Source organism: Palaemon carinicauda, chromosome 31 (genome assembly GCF_036898095.1).
Source record: "Palaemon carinicauda isolate YSFRI2023 chromosome 31, ASM3689809v2, whole genome shotgun sequence".
Classification (NCBI taxonomy): Eukaryota; Metazoa; Arthropoda; class Malacostraca; order Decapoda; family Palaemonidae; genus Palaemon; species Palaemon carinicauda.
The window spans coordinates 8,203,182-8,217,894 of NC_090755.1; the positions used below are offsets into that span (position 1 = coordinate 8,203,182).

The following is a 14,713-nucleotide window of genomic DNA, read 5'->3' on the forward strand; positions in this document are numbered from 1 at the left end:
ATATTCTCCAAATGCAGGTCGATAAGAAAAAAATATTCTCCAAATGCAGGTCGATAAGAAATAAATATTCATAAAAGGCAGGTCGACAAGAAAAAAAATATTCTCCAAATGCAGGTCAATAAGAAAAAAATATTCATAAAATGCAGGTCATTAAGAAATAAATATTCATAAAATGCAGGTTGATAAGAAATAAATATTCATAAAATGCAGGTTGATAAGAAATAAATATTCATAAAATGCAGGTTGATAAGAAATAAATATTCATAAAATGCAGGTTGATAAGAAATAAATATTCATAAAATGCAGGTCGATAAGAAAAAAAATAGTCATCAAATGCAGGTCGATAAGAAAAAAAACATTCTCCAAATGCAGGTCATTAAGAAATAAATATTCATAAAATGCAGGTCGATAAGAAAAAAAAGTCATCAAATGCAGGTCGATAAGAAAAAAATAGTCATCAAATGCAAGTCGATAAGAAAAAAAAATAGTCATCAAATGCAGGTCGATAAGAAAAAAATATTCACCAAATGCAGGTTGATAAGAAAAAAAATATTCACCAAATACAGGTCGATAAGAAAAAAAATAGTCATCAAATGCAGGTCGATAAGAAAAAATATTCACCGTGCGTCGGAAAATATTCACCAAATACAAGTTGATGATCGATAATATTCCCCATACGTCCTAAATATTCACAGGTCGATGCTAAAAAAATATACAACAATGTCAGAGAATATACGCCATGTACAGGTCGTAATTCCAGATTCCAGACAGCAGTCCTCGAAAAACTGGAATTATTCCAGATTAAATAAGTAAAAAGAAATATGAGTGGAAAGCACTGGATTTTTTCAACCATTTCCAGTTCGATAACACTCGTCGTAGAATATATATATATATATATATATATATATATATATATATGTGTGTGTGTGTGTGTGTGTGTGTGTATTCTCGTCAGACATAGCTTGATATAACTTATGACATAAATAGTCGGAAAATTTTAATTTTTTCCAATTTCAAATTAGACTTTTTTTTCTACAACTTATAATTGTAGGTAATAACAAAATGTACATATATATTTCTTTATAAATTTCATGATATTTCTGTTTCTTGCGACATTTATTCCACTCTCACCTATTTTCTATTTTGGCACCTTTAACCTGCTCGTCACTTCATTTTTCTTCCTAAATCCACAATCGTTATGTAAACTAAGTTGCATTAACCTTCAAACTTATCATATAAAAATATATCTTACCATAATCTAGAAAATAAAATTACCAGTGCTATATCAATAATAATAATAATAATAATAATAATAATAATAATAATAATAATAATAATAATCAATGAATTACTATTTTTTTTTTCCTTTACAAATATCAAGCCTACGGGTATCACACGCCGCGTTTCGATATGCTACTGTCATATACAGTGAAGCATAGTCCACACATCTGGAGGATTCTTATACTTACGCTACTTTAGTATGGTACCATTACAGTAATACAGTCATAACCATAATGAAAACATGAAAAATAAATTAATTCATTCATAAAATTAATTTATGAAAATGTAAGCTTGGGAATATAGATAGGAGCTTCTTATAAATTCAAATCCTACGTTAATATATTGATGCGATTCGATCATGCAATCAATACTTTTGAATTATAATACATGCAATAATTCAATGCAATTATAAAACCAGTTATGAAGTTCCTTTAGTAATAATACCACCAACCACAATAATAATAATAATATAGTTTATAATAACAGTATATTTACCCTCAAGGAAGTACAGAGTACACACTAAAAGCAATTCAAACAATGTCTGGAATTTGGCACTAGCCGTGAAATAACAGCTAAAGTCGAACGCATTAAAGCATTTCTGAGAAACACATAGATTATATATACACACACAAATATATATATATATATATATATATATACATACATATATATACATTATATATACATACATTATATATACATACAATATATATATATATATATACATACATTATATATACATACAATATATATATATATATATACATACATTATATATACATACAATATATATATATATATATATATATGCATACATTATATATATACATACATATTCACACACATATATATACATACACACACACATCCACACACACACACACACACACATCCACACACACACACACACACACATATATATATATATATATATATAAAGCTTCTACGACTAAGGTACCCATCTTTCCAGTTGACTGTACTGCATTATCTAATTAGGGCCATTTGGCCCATCGCTGGAATCAAGATGAAAGACGGGAAACAGGAAAAAAAAGGTACATTGGAAGGCTAAAAAGTGGGTGCAGTTAAGGGCTGAAAGCACTCTGTTAAGTCCCTTAAGTAATGACTACAAAGTATCACCTTAAATAGTATTTTCCTGGTCACCCATCCATGGAATAGACATAACCAACTGCCTTAAACCTGAGAGAACTATTGCCTGTATTTGAGTTCAGGATATCAGAATTATTATTTCAATCATTTTATAGGTTTGATATACGAGGTCAAATAATAAAAAAAATTCAGGTTTTCTTTACAAAATCACCACCAACAACAACACACGCAGGACAAAGACTTCAGACATGTCCTTAGTCATGTCTAGGGTTTGGTCCCTTTCATCACCAAGCTGACCAATGCAGATTGGTGAAGGTGGGAGACTATAGTCTGATCGCTCACAGCAAACAAAAGTCACCACTTTTCTCTAACTAGGGGGAAAATAAGGTCATCTATTATGTCGTCTTGGCTTAGGGGTCAGGTCGATAATTGAATAGGTGATCGCCAATGAGGGCCACTTCAAGTTCATTATATTCCGTGTCATGATAATCTATCAAAACTTATGATAAGGTGTTAAGAAGTTAGCTTGCAGCGAAAATATGTCACTCCAAGGCCTTGGTTAGCTTGGAGAGAGAGAGAGAGAGAGAGAGAGGAGAGAGAGAGAGAGAGAGAGAGAGAGAGAGAGAGAGATAAATTAAACAATATTCGTTACACAGTTTCACAGTACTAAGTCTTTTAGTATCATTACCCACAACGTATTTGTTAACGAGAGAGAGAGAGAGAGAGAGAGAGAGGAGAGAGAGAGAGAGAGAGAGAGAGAGAGAGAGAGAGAGAGAGAGAGAACAATTTTTTCTACAATTTCACAGTATTAAGTTTTTTAGCATGATTACCCATAAAGTGTTAGTTAATGAGAGAGAGAGAGAGAGAGAGAGAGAGAGAGAGAGAGAGAGAGAGAGAGAGAGAGAGAGAGAGAGAGAGAGAAATTAAACTATTCGTTCTACAACTTCACAGTACTAAGTCTTTTAGTATCATTACCCACAACGTATTTGTTAACGAGAGAGAGAGAGAGAGAGAGAGAGAGAGAGAGAGAGAGAGAGAGAGAGAGAGAGAGAGAGAGAGAGAGAGAGAGAACAATTTTTTCTACAATTTCACAGTATTAAGTTTTTTAGCATGATTACCCATAAAGTGTTAGTTAATGAGAGAGAGAGAGAGAGAGAGAGAGAGAGAGAGAGGAGAGAGAGAGAGAGAGAGAGAGAGAGAGAGAGAGAAATTAAACTATTCGTTCTACAACTTCACAGTACTAAGTTTTTAGTATCATTACCCACAACGTGTTAGTTAACGAGAGAGAGAGAGAGGAGAGAGAGAGAGAGAGAGAGAGAGAGAGAGAGAGAGAGAGAGAGAGAGAGAAAATCATATTTTCTTTTAAATAAAGTGCAAGCCTTCTGAACCATAATAATATAAAAATGGGAAATTCCGAGAAATACAAAATAATAATACATACAAAGTAACACCGATCATCCACGAAGCCTTTCCACAGTAGGTGATTAAAGACGTTTATACTCACCTGCAAAGAAAAAGAAATTTATTAAAAAAATAGAAAATCCTTCTATTAATATTCAACCGAAATAAGCATGATACTTCATATTCCTTTCATAAAATATAATACCTACATACATAACATTTAATGCTTCTAATACACCGCGGTAACAAAAAGGGGGAGGGGAGAGGGAAAGGGAATATCCTCCCCCCCCCCTTAATTTTCTCTTAAATTTAGGGGTTCGAAACTCAATTTAAATAAAAGGATTAGAATCCTCGTTTTTCCTCGAAAACGCTGCGAAATATAAATTACTAATTATAAAAAATATTACGTAATAGTAATCTTAGTATATAAGAGCTGGAATAAGTAAAACAAATAACTCAGGCCTCCACAATGAAATTTCTTGAGGAAATGATAACTGAAAGGATCTCGAGCCATACATACTGCACATGAATATAATTAAAAGGAAGGGTATGTTACGGAAAGAACTTACTTATAGAACCCCCATGACCCATGGAGTGATCTCATAAGCCCTTGATTACCCATAGAACCTTCAATTCAACTTTTATTAGCAAAAGTATAGAGTTAACATTATCAATTTAAAGGTTTAAATGTCACTCATGAATGGCAGAGGCAGGTGATAGGAGTGTCATAGAGACAGACCATATACATATAAGATCAATGTCAAGGCCCTTCTTCATCAAACTAAGACCAGGGAGGGCCAGGCAATGGCTGTTGATGACTCGGCAGATAAAATCTATAGGCTCCGCCCAAGCCCCTGATCCCTTGGTCACAAGGATGGTGAGGTTGAGACACTATTAATAACTATCGAGGTTGAGCGGGTGTAGAGTCCTGGTCTGTGAAGCTACATGGTATAAAAACAAATAAACGTCCAATAAAATATTCCTTACAAATGAAGACAACCACATGAATTTTAATCTCTATATGTTCAGATGGATGAATTAATCATTAACAAGACTGAAATAGCTCCATTGTCTTTAAAGCAAATCTCTCACTCAAAAAAAGGAGCCAGAAATTATATCAAATAATCAACAAGACTGAAACAGCTCCAATATGTTTAAAGCAAATCTCTCACTCAAAAAAAGGAGCCAGAAATTATATCAAATCATTAACAAGACTGAAACAGCTCCAATATCTTTAAAGCAAATCTATCACTCAAAAAAAGGAGCCAGAAATTATATCAAATCATTAACAAGACTGAAACAGCTCCCATATCTTTAAAACAAATCTATCACTCAAAAAAAGGAGCCAGAAATTATATCAAATCATTAACAAGACTGAAATACCTCCAATATCTTTAAAGAAAATCTCACTCAAAAAAAAGGGAGACAGAAATTATATCAAATCATTAACAAGACTGAAACAGTTCCAATATCTTTTAAAGCAAATCTATCACTCAAAAAAGGAGCCAGAAATTATATCAAATAATCAACAAGACTGAAACAGCTCCAATATGTTTAAAGCAAATCTATCACTCAAAAAAAGAAGCCAGAAATTATATCAAATCATTAACAAGACTGAAACAGCTCCAATATGTTTAAAGCAAATCTATCACTCAAAAAAAGGAGCCAGAAATTATATCAAATCATTAACAAGACTGAAACAGATCCAATATGTTTAAAGCAAATCTATCACTCAAAAAAAGGAGCCAGAAATTATATCAAATCATTAACAAGACTGAAACACCTCCAATATCTTTAAATAAAATCTCACTCAAAAAAAAGGAGCCAGAAATTATATCAAATCATTAACAAGACTGAAACAGCTCCAATATCTTTAAAGCAAATCTATCACTCAAAAAAAGGAGCCAGAAATTATATCAAATCATTAACAAGACAAACACCTCCAATATCTTTAAAGCAAATCTATCACTCAAAAAAAGGACCCAGAAATTATATCAAATCATTAACAAGACTGAAACAGCTCCAATATCTTTAAAGCAAATCTATCACTCAAAAAAAGGAGCCAGAAAAATAATATCAAATCATTAACAAGACTGAAACAGCTCCAATATGTTTAAAGCAAATCTATCACTCAAAAAAAGGAGCCAGAAATTATATCAAATCATTAACAAGACTGAAACACCTCCAATATCTTTAAATAAAATCTCACTCAAAAAAAGGGAGCCAGAAATTATATCAAATCATTAACAAGACTGAAACAGCTCCAATATCTTTAAAGCAAATCTATCACTCAAAAAAAGGAGCCAGAAATTATATCAAATCATTAACAAGACAAACACCTCCAATATCTTTAAAGCAAATCTATCACTCAAAAAAAGGACCCAGAAATTATATCAAATCATTAACAAGACTGAAACAGCTCCAATATCTTTAAAGCAAATCTATCACTCAAAAAAAGGAGCCAGAAAATAATATCAAATCATTAACAAGACTGAAACAGCTCCAATATGTTTAAAGCAAATCTATCACTCAAAAAAAGGAGCCAGAAATTATATCAAATCATTAACAAGACTGAAACACCTCCAATATCTTTAAAGAAAATCTCACTCAAAAAAAAAGGAGACAGAAATTATATCAAATCATTAACAAGACTAAAACAGTTCCAATATCTTTAAAGCAAATCTATCACTCAAAAAAGGAGCCAGAAATTATATCAAATCATTAACAAGACTGAAATAGCTCCAATATGTTTAAAGCAAATCTATCACTCAAAAAAAGGAGCCAGAAATTATATCAAATCATTAACAAGACTGAAACACCTCCAATATCTTTAAAAAAAATCTCACTCAAAAAAAAGGAGACAGAAATTATATCAAATCATTAACAAGACTGAAACAGCTCCAATATCTTTAAAGCAAATCTATCACTCAAAAAAGGAGCCAGAAATTATATCAAATAATCAACAAGACTGAAACACCTCCAATATGTTTAAAGCAAATCTATCACTCAAAAAAAGGAGCCAGAAATTATATCAAATCATTAACAAGACTGAAACAGCTCCAATATGTTTAAAGCAAATCTATCACTCAAAAACAGGAGCCAGAAATTATATCAAATCATTAACAAGACTGAAACAGCTCCCATATCTTTAAAGCAAATCTATCACTCAAAAAAAGGAGCCAGAAATTATATCAAATCATTAACAAGACTGAAACAGCTCCAATATCTTTAAAGCAAATCTATCACTCAAAAAAAGGAGTCAAAAATTATATCAAATCATTAACAAGACTGAAACAGCTCCAATATCTTTAAAGCAAATCTATCACTCAAAAAAAGGAGCCAGAAATTATATCAAATCATTAACAAGACTGAAACAGCTCCAATATCTTTAAAGCAAATCTATCACTCAAAAAAAGGAGCTAGAAATTATATCAAATCATTAACAAGACTGAAACAGCTCCCGTACCTTTAAAGCAAATCTCTCACTCAAAAAAAAAAAGGAGCCAGAAATTACATCAAATCATTAAAAAGACTGAAACAGCACCAATATCTTTAAAGCAAATATATGCCTTAAAAAAAAGCGAAGTCAGAAATTATATTAAAAAGTGACTAAGGAACACCTCGCCTGAAAAAATTCGAGCACCATTCCAGTTACCAGCGAGGAGTACTCCAGCTCCGTATTAAAACTATTCCAAATATTCCAGGAACTTACAATGGAAATTTCTTATATGAATCCTGAATGGAATCTCCAGCTTTAAACATCTCGCTGAACAAGTGAAAGTTTCTTAAATAAGATATTTAGAATCATGGGTTTCTGAGAACCTCCTTTCGAATCATGAGTTTCAGGGAACCTCATTTCTAAGTATGGGTTTATGGGAGAACCTCCTTTCAAATGATGGGTTTCAGGGAACCTCATTTCGAAGTATGGGTTTCTGAGAACCACCTTTCAAATCACGGTTTCAGAGAACCACCTTTCAAATCATGGGTTTCTGAAAACCTCCTTTCAAATCACGGGTTTCTGAGAACCTCCTTTCAAATCACGGGTTTCTGAGAACCTCCTTTCAAATCACGGGTTTCTGAGAACCTCCTTCCAAATCACGGGTTTCAGCGAACCTCCTTCCAAATCACGGGTTTCTGAGAACCTCCTTTCAAATCACGGGTTTCTGAGAACCTCCTTTCAAATCACGGGTTTCTGAGAACCTCCTTCCAAATCACGGGTTTCTGAGAACCTCCTTTCAAATCACGGGTTTCTGAGAACCTCCTTTCAAATCACGGGTTTCTGAGAACCTCCTTTCAAATCACGGGTTTCTGAGAACCTCCTTTCAAATCACGGGTTTCTGAGAACCTCCTTTCAAATCACGGGTTTCTGAGAACCTCCTTTCAAATCACGGGTTTCTGAGAACCTCCTTTCAAATCACGGGTTTCTGAGAACCTCCTTTCAAATCACGGGTTTCTGAGAACCTCCTTTCAAATCACGGGTTTCTGAGAACCTCCTTTCAAATCACGGGTTTCTGAGAACCTCCTTTCAAATCACGGGTTTCTGAGAACCTCCTTTCAAATCACGGGTTTCTGAGAACCTCCTTTCAAATCACGGGTTTCTGAGAACCTCCTTCCAAATCACGGGTTTCAGCGAACCTCCTTCCAAATCACGGGTTTCTGCGAACCTCCTTCCAAATCACGGGTTTCTGCGAACCTCTTTTCAAATCACGGGTTTCTGCGAACCTCTTTTCAAATCACGGGTTTCTGCGAACCTCCTTCTGAATCATGGGTTTCTGCGAACCTCCTTCTGAATCATGGGTTTCTGCGAACCTCCTTCTGAATCATGGGTTTCTGCGAACCTCCTTCCGAATCATGGGTTTCTGCGAATCTCTTTTCCAATCATGGGTTTCTGCGAATCTCTTTTCCAATCATGGGTTTCTGCAAATCTCTTTTCCAATCATGGGTTTCTGAGAACCTCCTTTCAAATCATGGGTTTCTAAGAACCTCCTTTCAAATCACGGGTTTCAGCGAACCTCCTTCCAAATCACGGGTTTCTGCGAACCTCCTTCCAAATCACGGGTTTCTGCAAACCTCTTTTCAAATCACGGGTTTCTGCGAACCTCTTTTCAAATCATGGGTTTCTGCGAACCTCCTTCTGAATCATGGGTTTCTGCGAACCTCCTTCCGAATCATGGGTTTCTGCAAATCTCTTTTCCAATCATGGGTTTCTGAGAACCTCCTTTTGAATCATGGGTTTCTGAGAACCTCTTTTTGAATCATGGGTTTCTGAGAACCTCCTTTTAAATCATGGGTTTCTGAGAACCTCCTTTCGAATCATGGGTTTCCGAGAACCTCCTTTCGAATCATGGGTTTCCGCGAACCTCCTTTCGAATCATGGGTTTCCGCGAACCTCCTTTCGAATCATGGGTTTCCGCGAACCTCCTTTCGAATCATGGGTTTCCACGAACCTCCTTTCGAATCATGGGTTTCCGCGAACCTCCTTTCGAATCATGGGTTTCCGCGAACCTCCTTTCGAATCATGGGTTTCCGCGAACCTCCTTTCGAATCATGGGTTTCCGCGAACCTCCTTTCGAATCATGGGTTTCAGCGAACCTCTTTTCGAATCATAGGTTTCTGCGAACCTCTTTTCAAATCATGGGTTTCTGCCAACCTCTTTTCAAATCATGGGTTTCTGCGAACCTCTTTTCAAATCATGGGTTTCTGCGAACCTCCTTTCGAATCATGGGTTTCTGAGAACCTCCTTTCGAATCATGGGTTTCTGAGAACCTCCTTTCGAATCATGGGTTTCTGAGAACCTCCTTTCGAACCATGAGTTTCCGAGAACCTCTTTTCGAATCATGGGTTTCTGCAAACCTCTTTTCAAATCATGGGTTTCTGAGAACCTCTTTTCAAATCATGGGTTTCTGAGAACCTCCTTTCAAATCATGGGTTTCTGAGAACCTCCTTTCAAATCATGGGTTTCTGAGAACCTCCTTTCGAATCATGGGTTTCTGAGAACCTTCTTATCAACCATAGGTTTCTGAGAACCTCCATTCAAATCGTGGGTTTCTGAAAACCTCTTTTCAAATCATGGGTTTCTGCGAACCTCCTTTCAAATCATGGGTTTCTGAGAACCTTTCAAATCATGGGTTTCTGAGAACCTCCTTTCAAATCATGGGTTTCTGAGAACCTCTTTTCCAATCATGGGTTTCCGAGACCCTCTTTTCAAATCATGGGTTTCTGCGAACCTCTTTTCAAATCATGGGTTTCTGCGAACCTCCTTTCAAATCATGGGTTTCTGAGAACCTCCTTTCAAATCATGGGTTTCTGAGAACCTCCTTCCGAATCATGGGTTTCTGAGAACCTCCTTTCGAATCATGGGTTTCTGAGAACCTCTTTTCAAATCATGGGTTTCTGAGAACCTCTTTTCAAATCATGGGTTTCTGAGAACCTCCTTTCAAATCATGGGTTTCTGAGAACCTCCTTTCAAATCATGGGTTTCTGAGAACCTCCTTTCAAATCATGGGTTTCTGAGAACCTCCTTTCAAATCATGGGTTTCTGAGAACCTTCACTCTCAACCATGGGTTTCTGAGAACCTCCTTTCAAATCATGGGTTTCTGAGAACCTCCATTCAAATCATGGGTTTCTGCAAACCTCCTTTCAAATCATGGGTTTCTGCGAACCTCTTTTCAAATCATGGGTTTCTGCGAACCTCTTTTCAAATCATGGGTTTCTGAGAACCTCCTTTCGAATCAAGGGTTTCTGAGAACCTCCTTCCGAATCATGGGTTTCTGCGAACCTCCTTCCGAATCATGGGTTTTTGAGAACCTCCTTTCAAATCATGGGTTTCTGAGAACCTCCTTTCGAATCATGGGTTTCTGAGAACCTCCTTTCGAATCATGGGTTTCCGAGACCCTCTTTCCGAGACCCTCTTTTCGAATCATGGGTTTCCGAGACCCTCTTTTCGAATCATGGGTTTCCGAGACCCTCTTTTCGAATCATGGGTTTCTGCGAACCTCTTTCAAATCATGGGTTTCTGAGAACCTCTTTTCAAATCATGGGTCTCTGAGAACCTCTTTTCAAATCATGGGTCTCTGAGAACCTCCTTTCAAATCATGGGTTTCTGAGAACCTCCTTTCGAATCATGGGTTTCTGAGAACCTTCTTTCCAACCATGGATTTCTGAGAACCTCTTTCAAATCATGGGTTTCCGAGAACCTCCTTTCAAATCATGGGTCACTGAGAACCTCCTTTCAAATCATGGGTTTCTGAGAACCTCCTTTCGAATCATGGGTTTATGAGAACCTTCTTTCCAACCATGAGTTTCTGAGAACCTCCTTTCCAATCATGGGTTTCTGAGAACTTCCTTTTAAATCATGGGTTTCCGAGAACCTCCTTTCGAATCATGGGTTTCTGAGAACCTCCTTTCGAATCATGGGTTTCTGAGAACCTCCTTTCAAATCATGCGTTTCTGAGAACCTCCTTTCGAATCATGGGTTTATGAGAACCTTCTTTCCAACCATGAGTTTCTGAGAACCTCCTTCCGAATCATGGGTTTCTGATAATTTCCTTTTTAATCATGGGTTTCTGAGAACCTCCTTTCGAATCATGGGTTTCTGAGAACCTCTTTTCAAATCATGGGTTTCTGAGAACCTCTTTTCAAATCATGGGTTTCTGAGAACCTCCTTTCGAATCATGGGTTTCTGAGAACCTTCTTTCCAACCATGGGTTTCTGAGAACCTCTTTTCAAATCATGGGTTTCTGAGAACCTCCTTTCGAATCATGGGTTTCTGAGAACCTTCTTTCCAACCATGGATTTCTGAGAACCTCTTTTCAAATCATGGGTTTCTGAGAACCTCCTTTCGAATCATGGGTTTCTGAGAACCTCTTTTCAAATCATGGGTTTCTGAGAACCTCTTTTCAAATCATGGGTTTCTGAGAACCTCCTTTCGAATCATGGGTTTCTGAGAACCTTCTTTCCAACCATGGGTTTCTGAGAACCTCCTTTCAAGTCATGGGTTTCTGAGAACCTCCTTTCAAATCATGGGTTTCTGAGAACCTCCTTTCAAATCATGGGTTTCTGAGAACCTCCTTTCAAATCATGGGTTTCTGAGAACCTCCTTTCAAATCATGGGTTTCTGAGAACCTCCTTTGAAATCATGGGTTTCTGAGAACCTCCTTTCGAATCATGGGCTTCTGAGAACCTCATTTCAAATCATGGGTTTCTGAGAACCTCCTTTGAAATCATGGGTTTCTGAGAACCTCCTTTCGAATCATGGGTTTATGAGAACCTTCTTTCCAACCATGAGTTTCTGAGAACCTCCTTTCGAATCATGGGTTTATGAGAACCTTCTTTCCAACCATGAGTTTCTGAGAACCTCCTTTCGAATCATGGGTTTCTGAGAACTTCCTTTTAATCATGGGTTTCTGAGAACCTCCTTTCGAATCATGGGTTTCTGAGAACCTCTTTTCAAATCATGGGTTTCTGAGAACCTCTTTTCAAATCATGGGTTTCTGAGAACCTCCTTTCAAATCATGGGTTTCTGAGAACCTCCTTTCGAATCATGGGTTTTGAGAACCTTCTTTCCAACCATGAGTTTCTGAGAACCTCCTTTCGAATCATGGGTTTCTGAGAACCTCCTTTCGAATCATGGGCTTCTGAGAACCTCCTTTCAAATCATGGGTTTCTGAGAACCTCCTTTGAAATCATGGGTTTCTGAGAACCTCCTTTCGAATCATGGGTTTATGAGAACCTTCTTTCCAACCATGAGTTTCTGAGAACCTCCTTTCGAATCATGGGTTTCTGAGAACTTCCTTTTTAATCATGGGTTTCTGAGAACCTCCTTTCGAATCATGGGTTTCTGAGAACCTCTTTTCAAATCATGGGTTTCTGAGAACCTCTTTTCAAATCATGGGTTTCTGAGAACCTCCTTTCAAATCATGGGTTTCTGAGAACCTCCTTTCAAATCATGGGTTTCTGAGAACCTCCTTTCAAATCATGGGTTTCTGAGAACCTCCTTTCGAATCATGGGTTTCTGAGAACCTATTTTCAAAATATGGGTTTCTGAGAACCTATTTTCAAAATATGGGTTTCTGAGAACCTATTTTCAAAATATGGGTTTCTGAGAACCTTCTTTCAAATCATGGGTTTCTGAGAATCTCTTTCAAATCATGAGTCTCTGCGAACCTCTTTTCAAATCATGGGTTTCTGAGAACCTCCTTTCAAATCATGGGTTTCTGAGAACCTCCTTTCAAATCATGGGTTTCTGCGAACCTCCTTTCAAATCATGGGTTTCTGAGAACCTCTTTTCGAATCATGGGTTTATGAGAACCTCCTTTCAAATCATGGGTTTCTGAGAACCTCCTTTCAAATCATGAGTTTCTGAGAACCTTCTTTCCCAACCATGGGTTTCTGAGAACCTCTTTTCAAATCATGGGTTTCTGAGAACCTCCTTTCAAATCATGGGTTCTGAGAACCTCTTTTCGAATCATGGGTTTCTGAGAACCTCTTTTCGAATCATGGGTTTCTGAGAACCTCCTTTCAAAATCATGGGTTTCTGAGAACCTCCTTTCGAATCATGGGTTTCTGAGAACCTCTTTTCAAATCATCGGGTTTCTGAGAACCTCTTTTCAAATCATGGGTTTCTGAGAACCTCCTTTCGAATCATGGGTTTATGAGAACCTTCTTTCCAACCATGAGTTTCTGAGAACCTCCTTTCGAATCATGGGTTTCTGAGAACTTCCTTTGTAATCACGGGTTTCTGAGAACCTCCTTTCGAATCATGGGTTTTTTGAGAACCTCTTTTCAAATCATGGGTTTCTGAGAACCTCCTTTCGAATCATGGGTTTCTGAGAACCTCTTTTCAAATCATGGGGTCCTCTGCGAACCTCTTTTCAAATCATGGGTTTCTGCGAACCTCCTTTCAAATCATGGGTTTCTGAGAACCCTCCTTTCGAATCATGGGTTTATGAGAACCTTCTTTCCAACCATGGGTTTCTGAGAACCTTCTTTCCAACCATCGGGTTTCTGAGAACTTCCTTTTTAATCATGGGTTTCTGAGAACCTCCTTTCGAATCATGGGTTTCTGGGAACCTTCTTTCCAACCATGAGTTTCTGAGGAAACCACCTTTCGAATCATGGGTTTCTGAGAACCTTCTTTCCAACCATGAGTCTGAGAATCTCCTTTCAAATCATGGGTTTCTGAGAATCTCCTTTCAAATCACGGGTTTCCGAGAACCTTCTTTCGAATCATGGGTTCTGAGAACCTTCTTTCGAATCATGGGTTTCTGAGAACCTCCTTTCGAATCATGGGTTTCTGAGAACTTTCTTTTTAATCATGGGTTTCTGAGAACCTCCTTTCGAATCAGGGGTTTCTGGGAACCTTCTTTCCAACCATGAGTTTCTGAGAACTTCCTTTCGAATCATGGGTTTCTGAGAACCTGTCTTTCCAACCATGAGTTTCTGAGAACCTCCTTTCGAATCATGGGTTTCCGAGAACCCACCTTTCCCACTCATGGGTTTCTGAGAATCTTTCAAATAATGGGTTTCTGAAAGCAAGCTTTCGAATCATAAGTTTCTGAGAACCTCCTTTCCAATTATGGGTTTCTGTGAACCTCCTTTCGAATCATGGGTTTCTGAGAACCTCCTTTCGAATTATGGGTTTCTGAGAACCTCATTCAGAAGTATGCAGTGTTCTTGCTTTCCTCGTAAATTCCTAGTGAAACTAACCTTTTGAAATGTAATTTTGGGATTTTAACTAGTATTAAGACATTGATGTAAGTCCCTATATTTCTCATGGAGTATTTTAGTAAGATATCTTTGAAGTGAATGAATATTAGTAAAGGAGAAGAGTGAAAAAAAAACTAATCATTAAGCGTGTGTATCCTAATAGAATGAAAATATAATTTCTTCTGGAAAAGCGTGTGTGTGTGTGCGTGTGTGTAT

At 37.0% G+C, this 14,713-nt stretch overlaps 1 protein-coding gene across 1 annotated transcript in view; it reads right to left on the bottom strand.

The window, feature by feature from the left end:
- LOC137625086 (ADAMTS-like protein 1) overlaps positions 1 to 14,284 on the bottom strand; it is a 134,425-nt gene extending 120,141 nt beyond the window's left edge. Inside the window, exon 1 of the mRNA XM_068356017.1 lies at positions 14,093 to 14,284. Coding sequence (XP_068212118.1) covers positions 14,093 to 14,284 — 192 coding nt within the window. The remainder of the gene's footprint in view (positions 1 to 14,092) is intronic.
- Between the last annotated feature and the right edge of the window lie 429 nt (positions 14,285 to 14,713).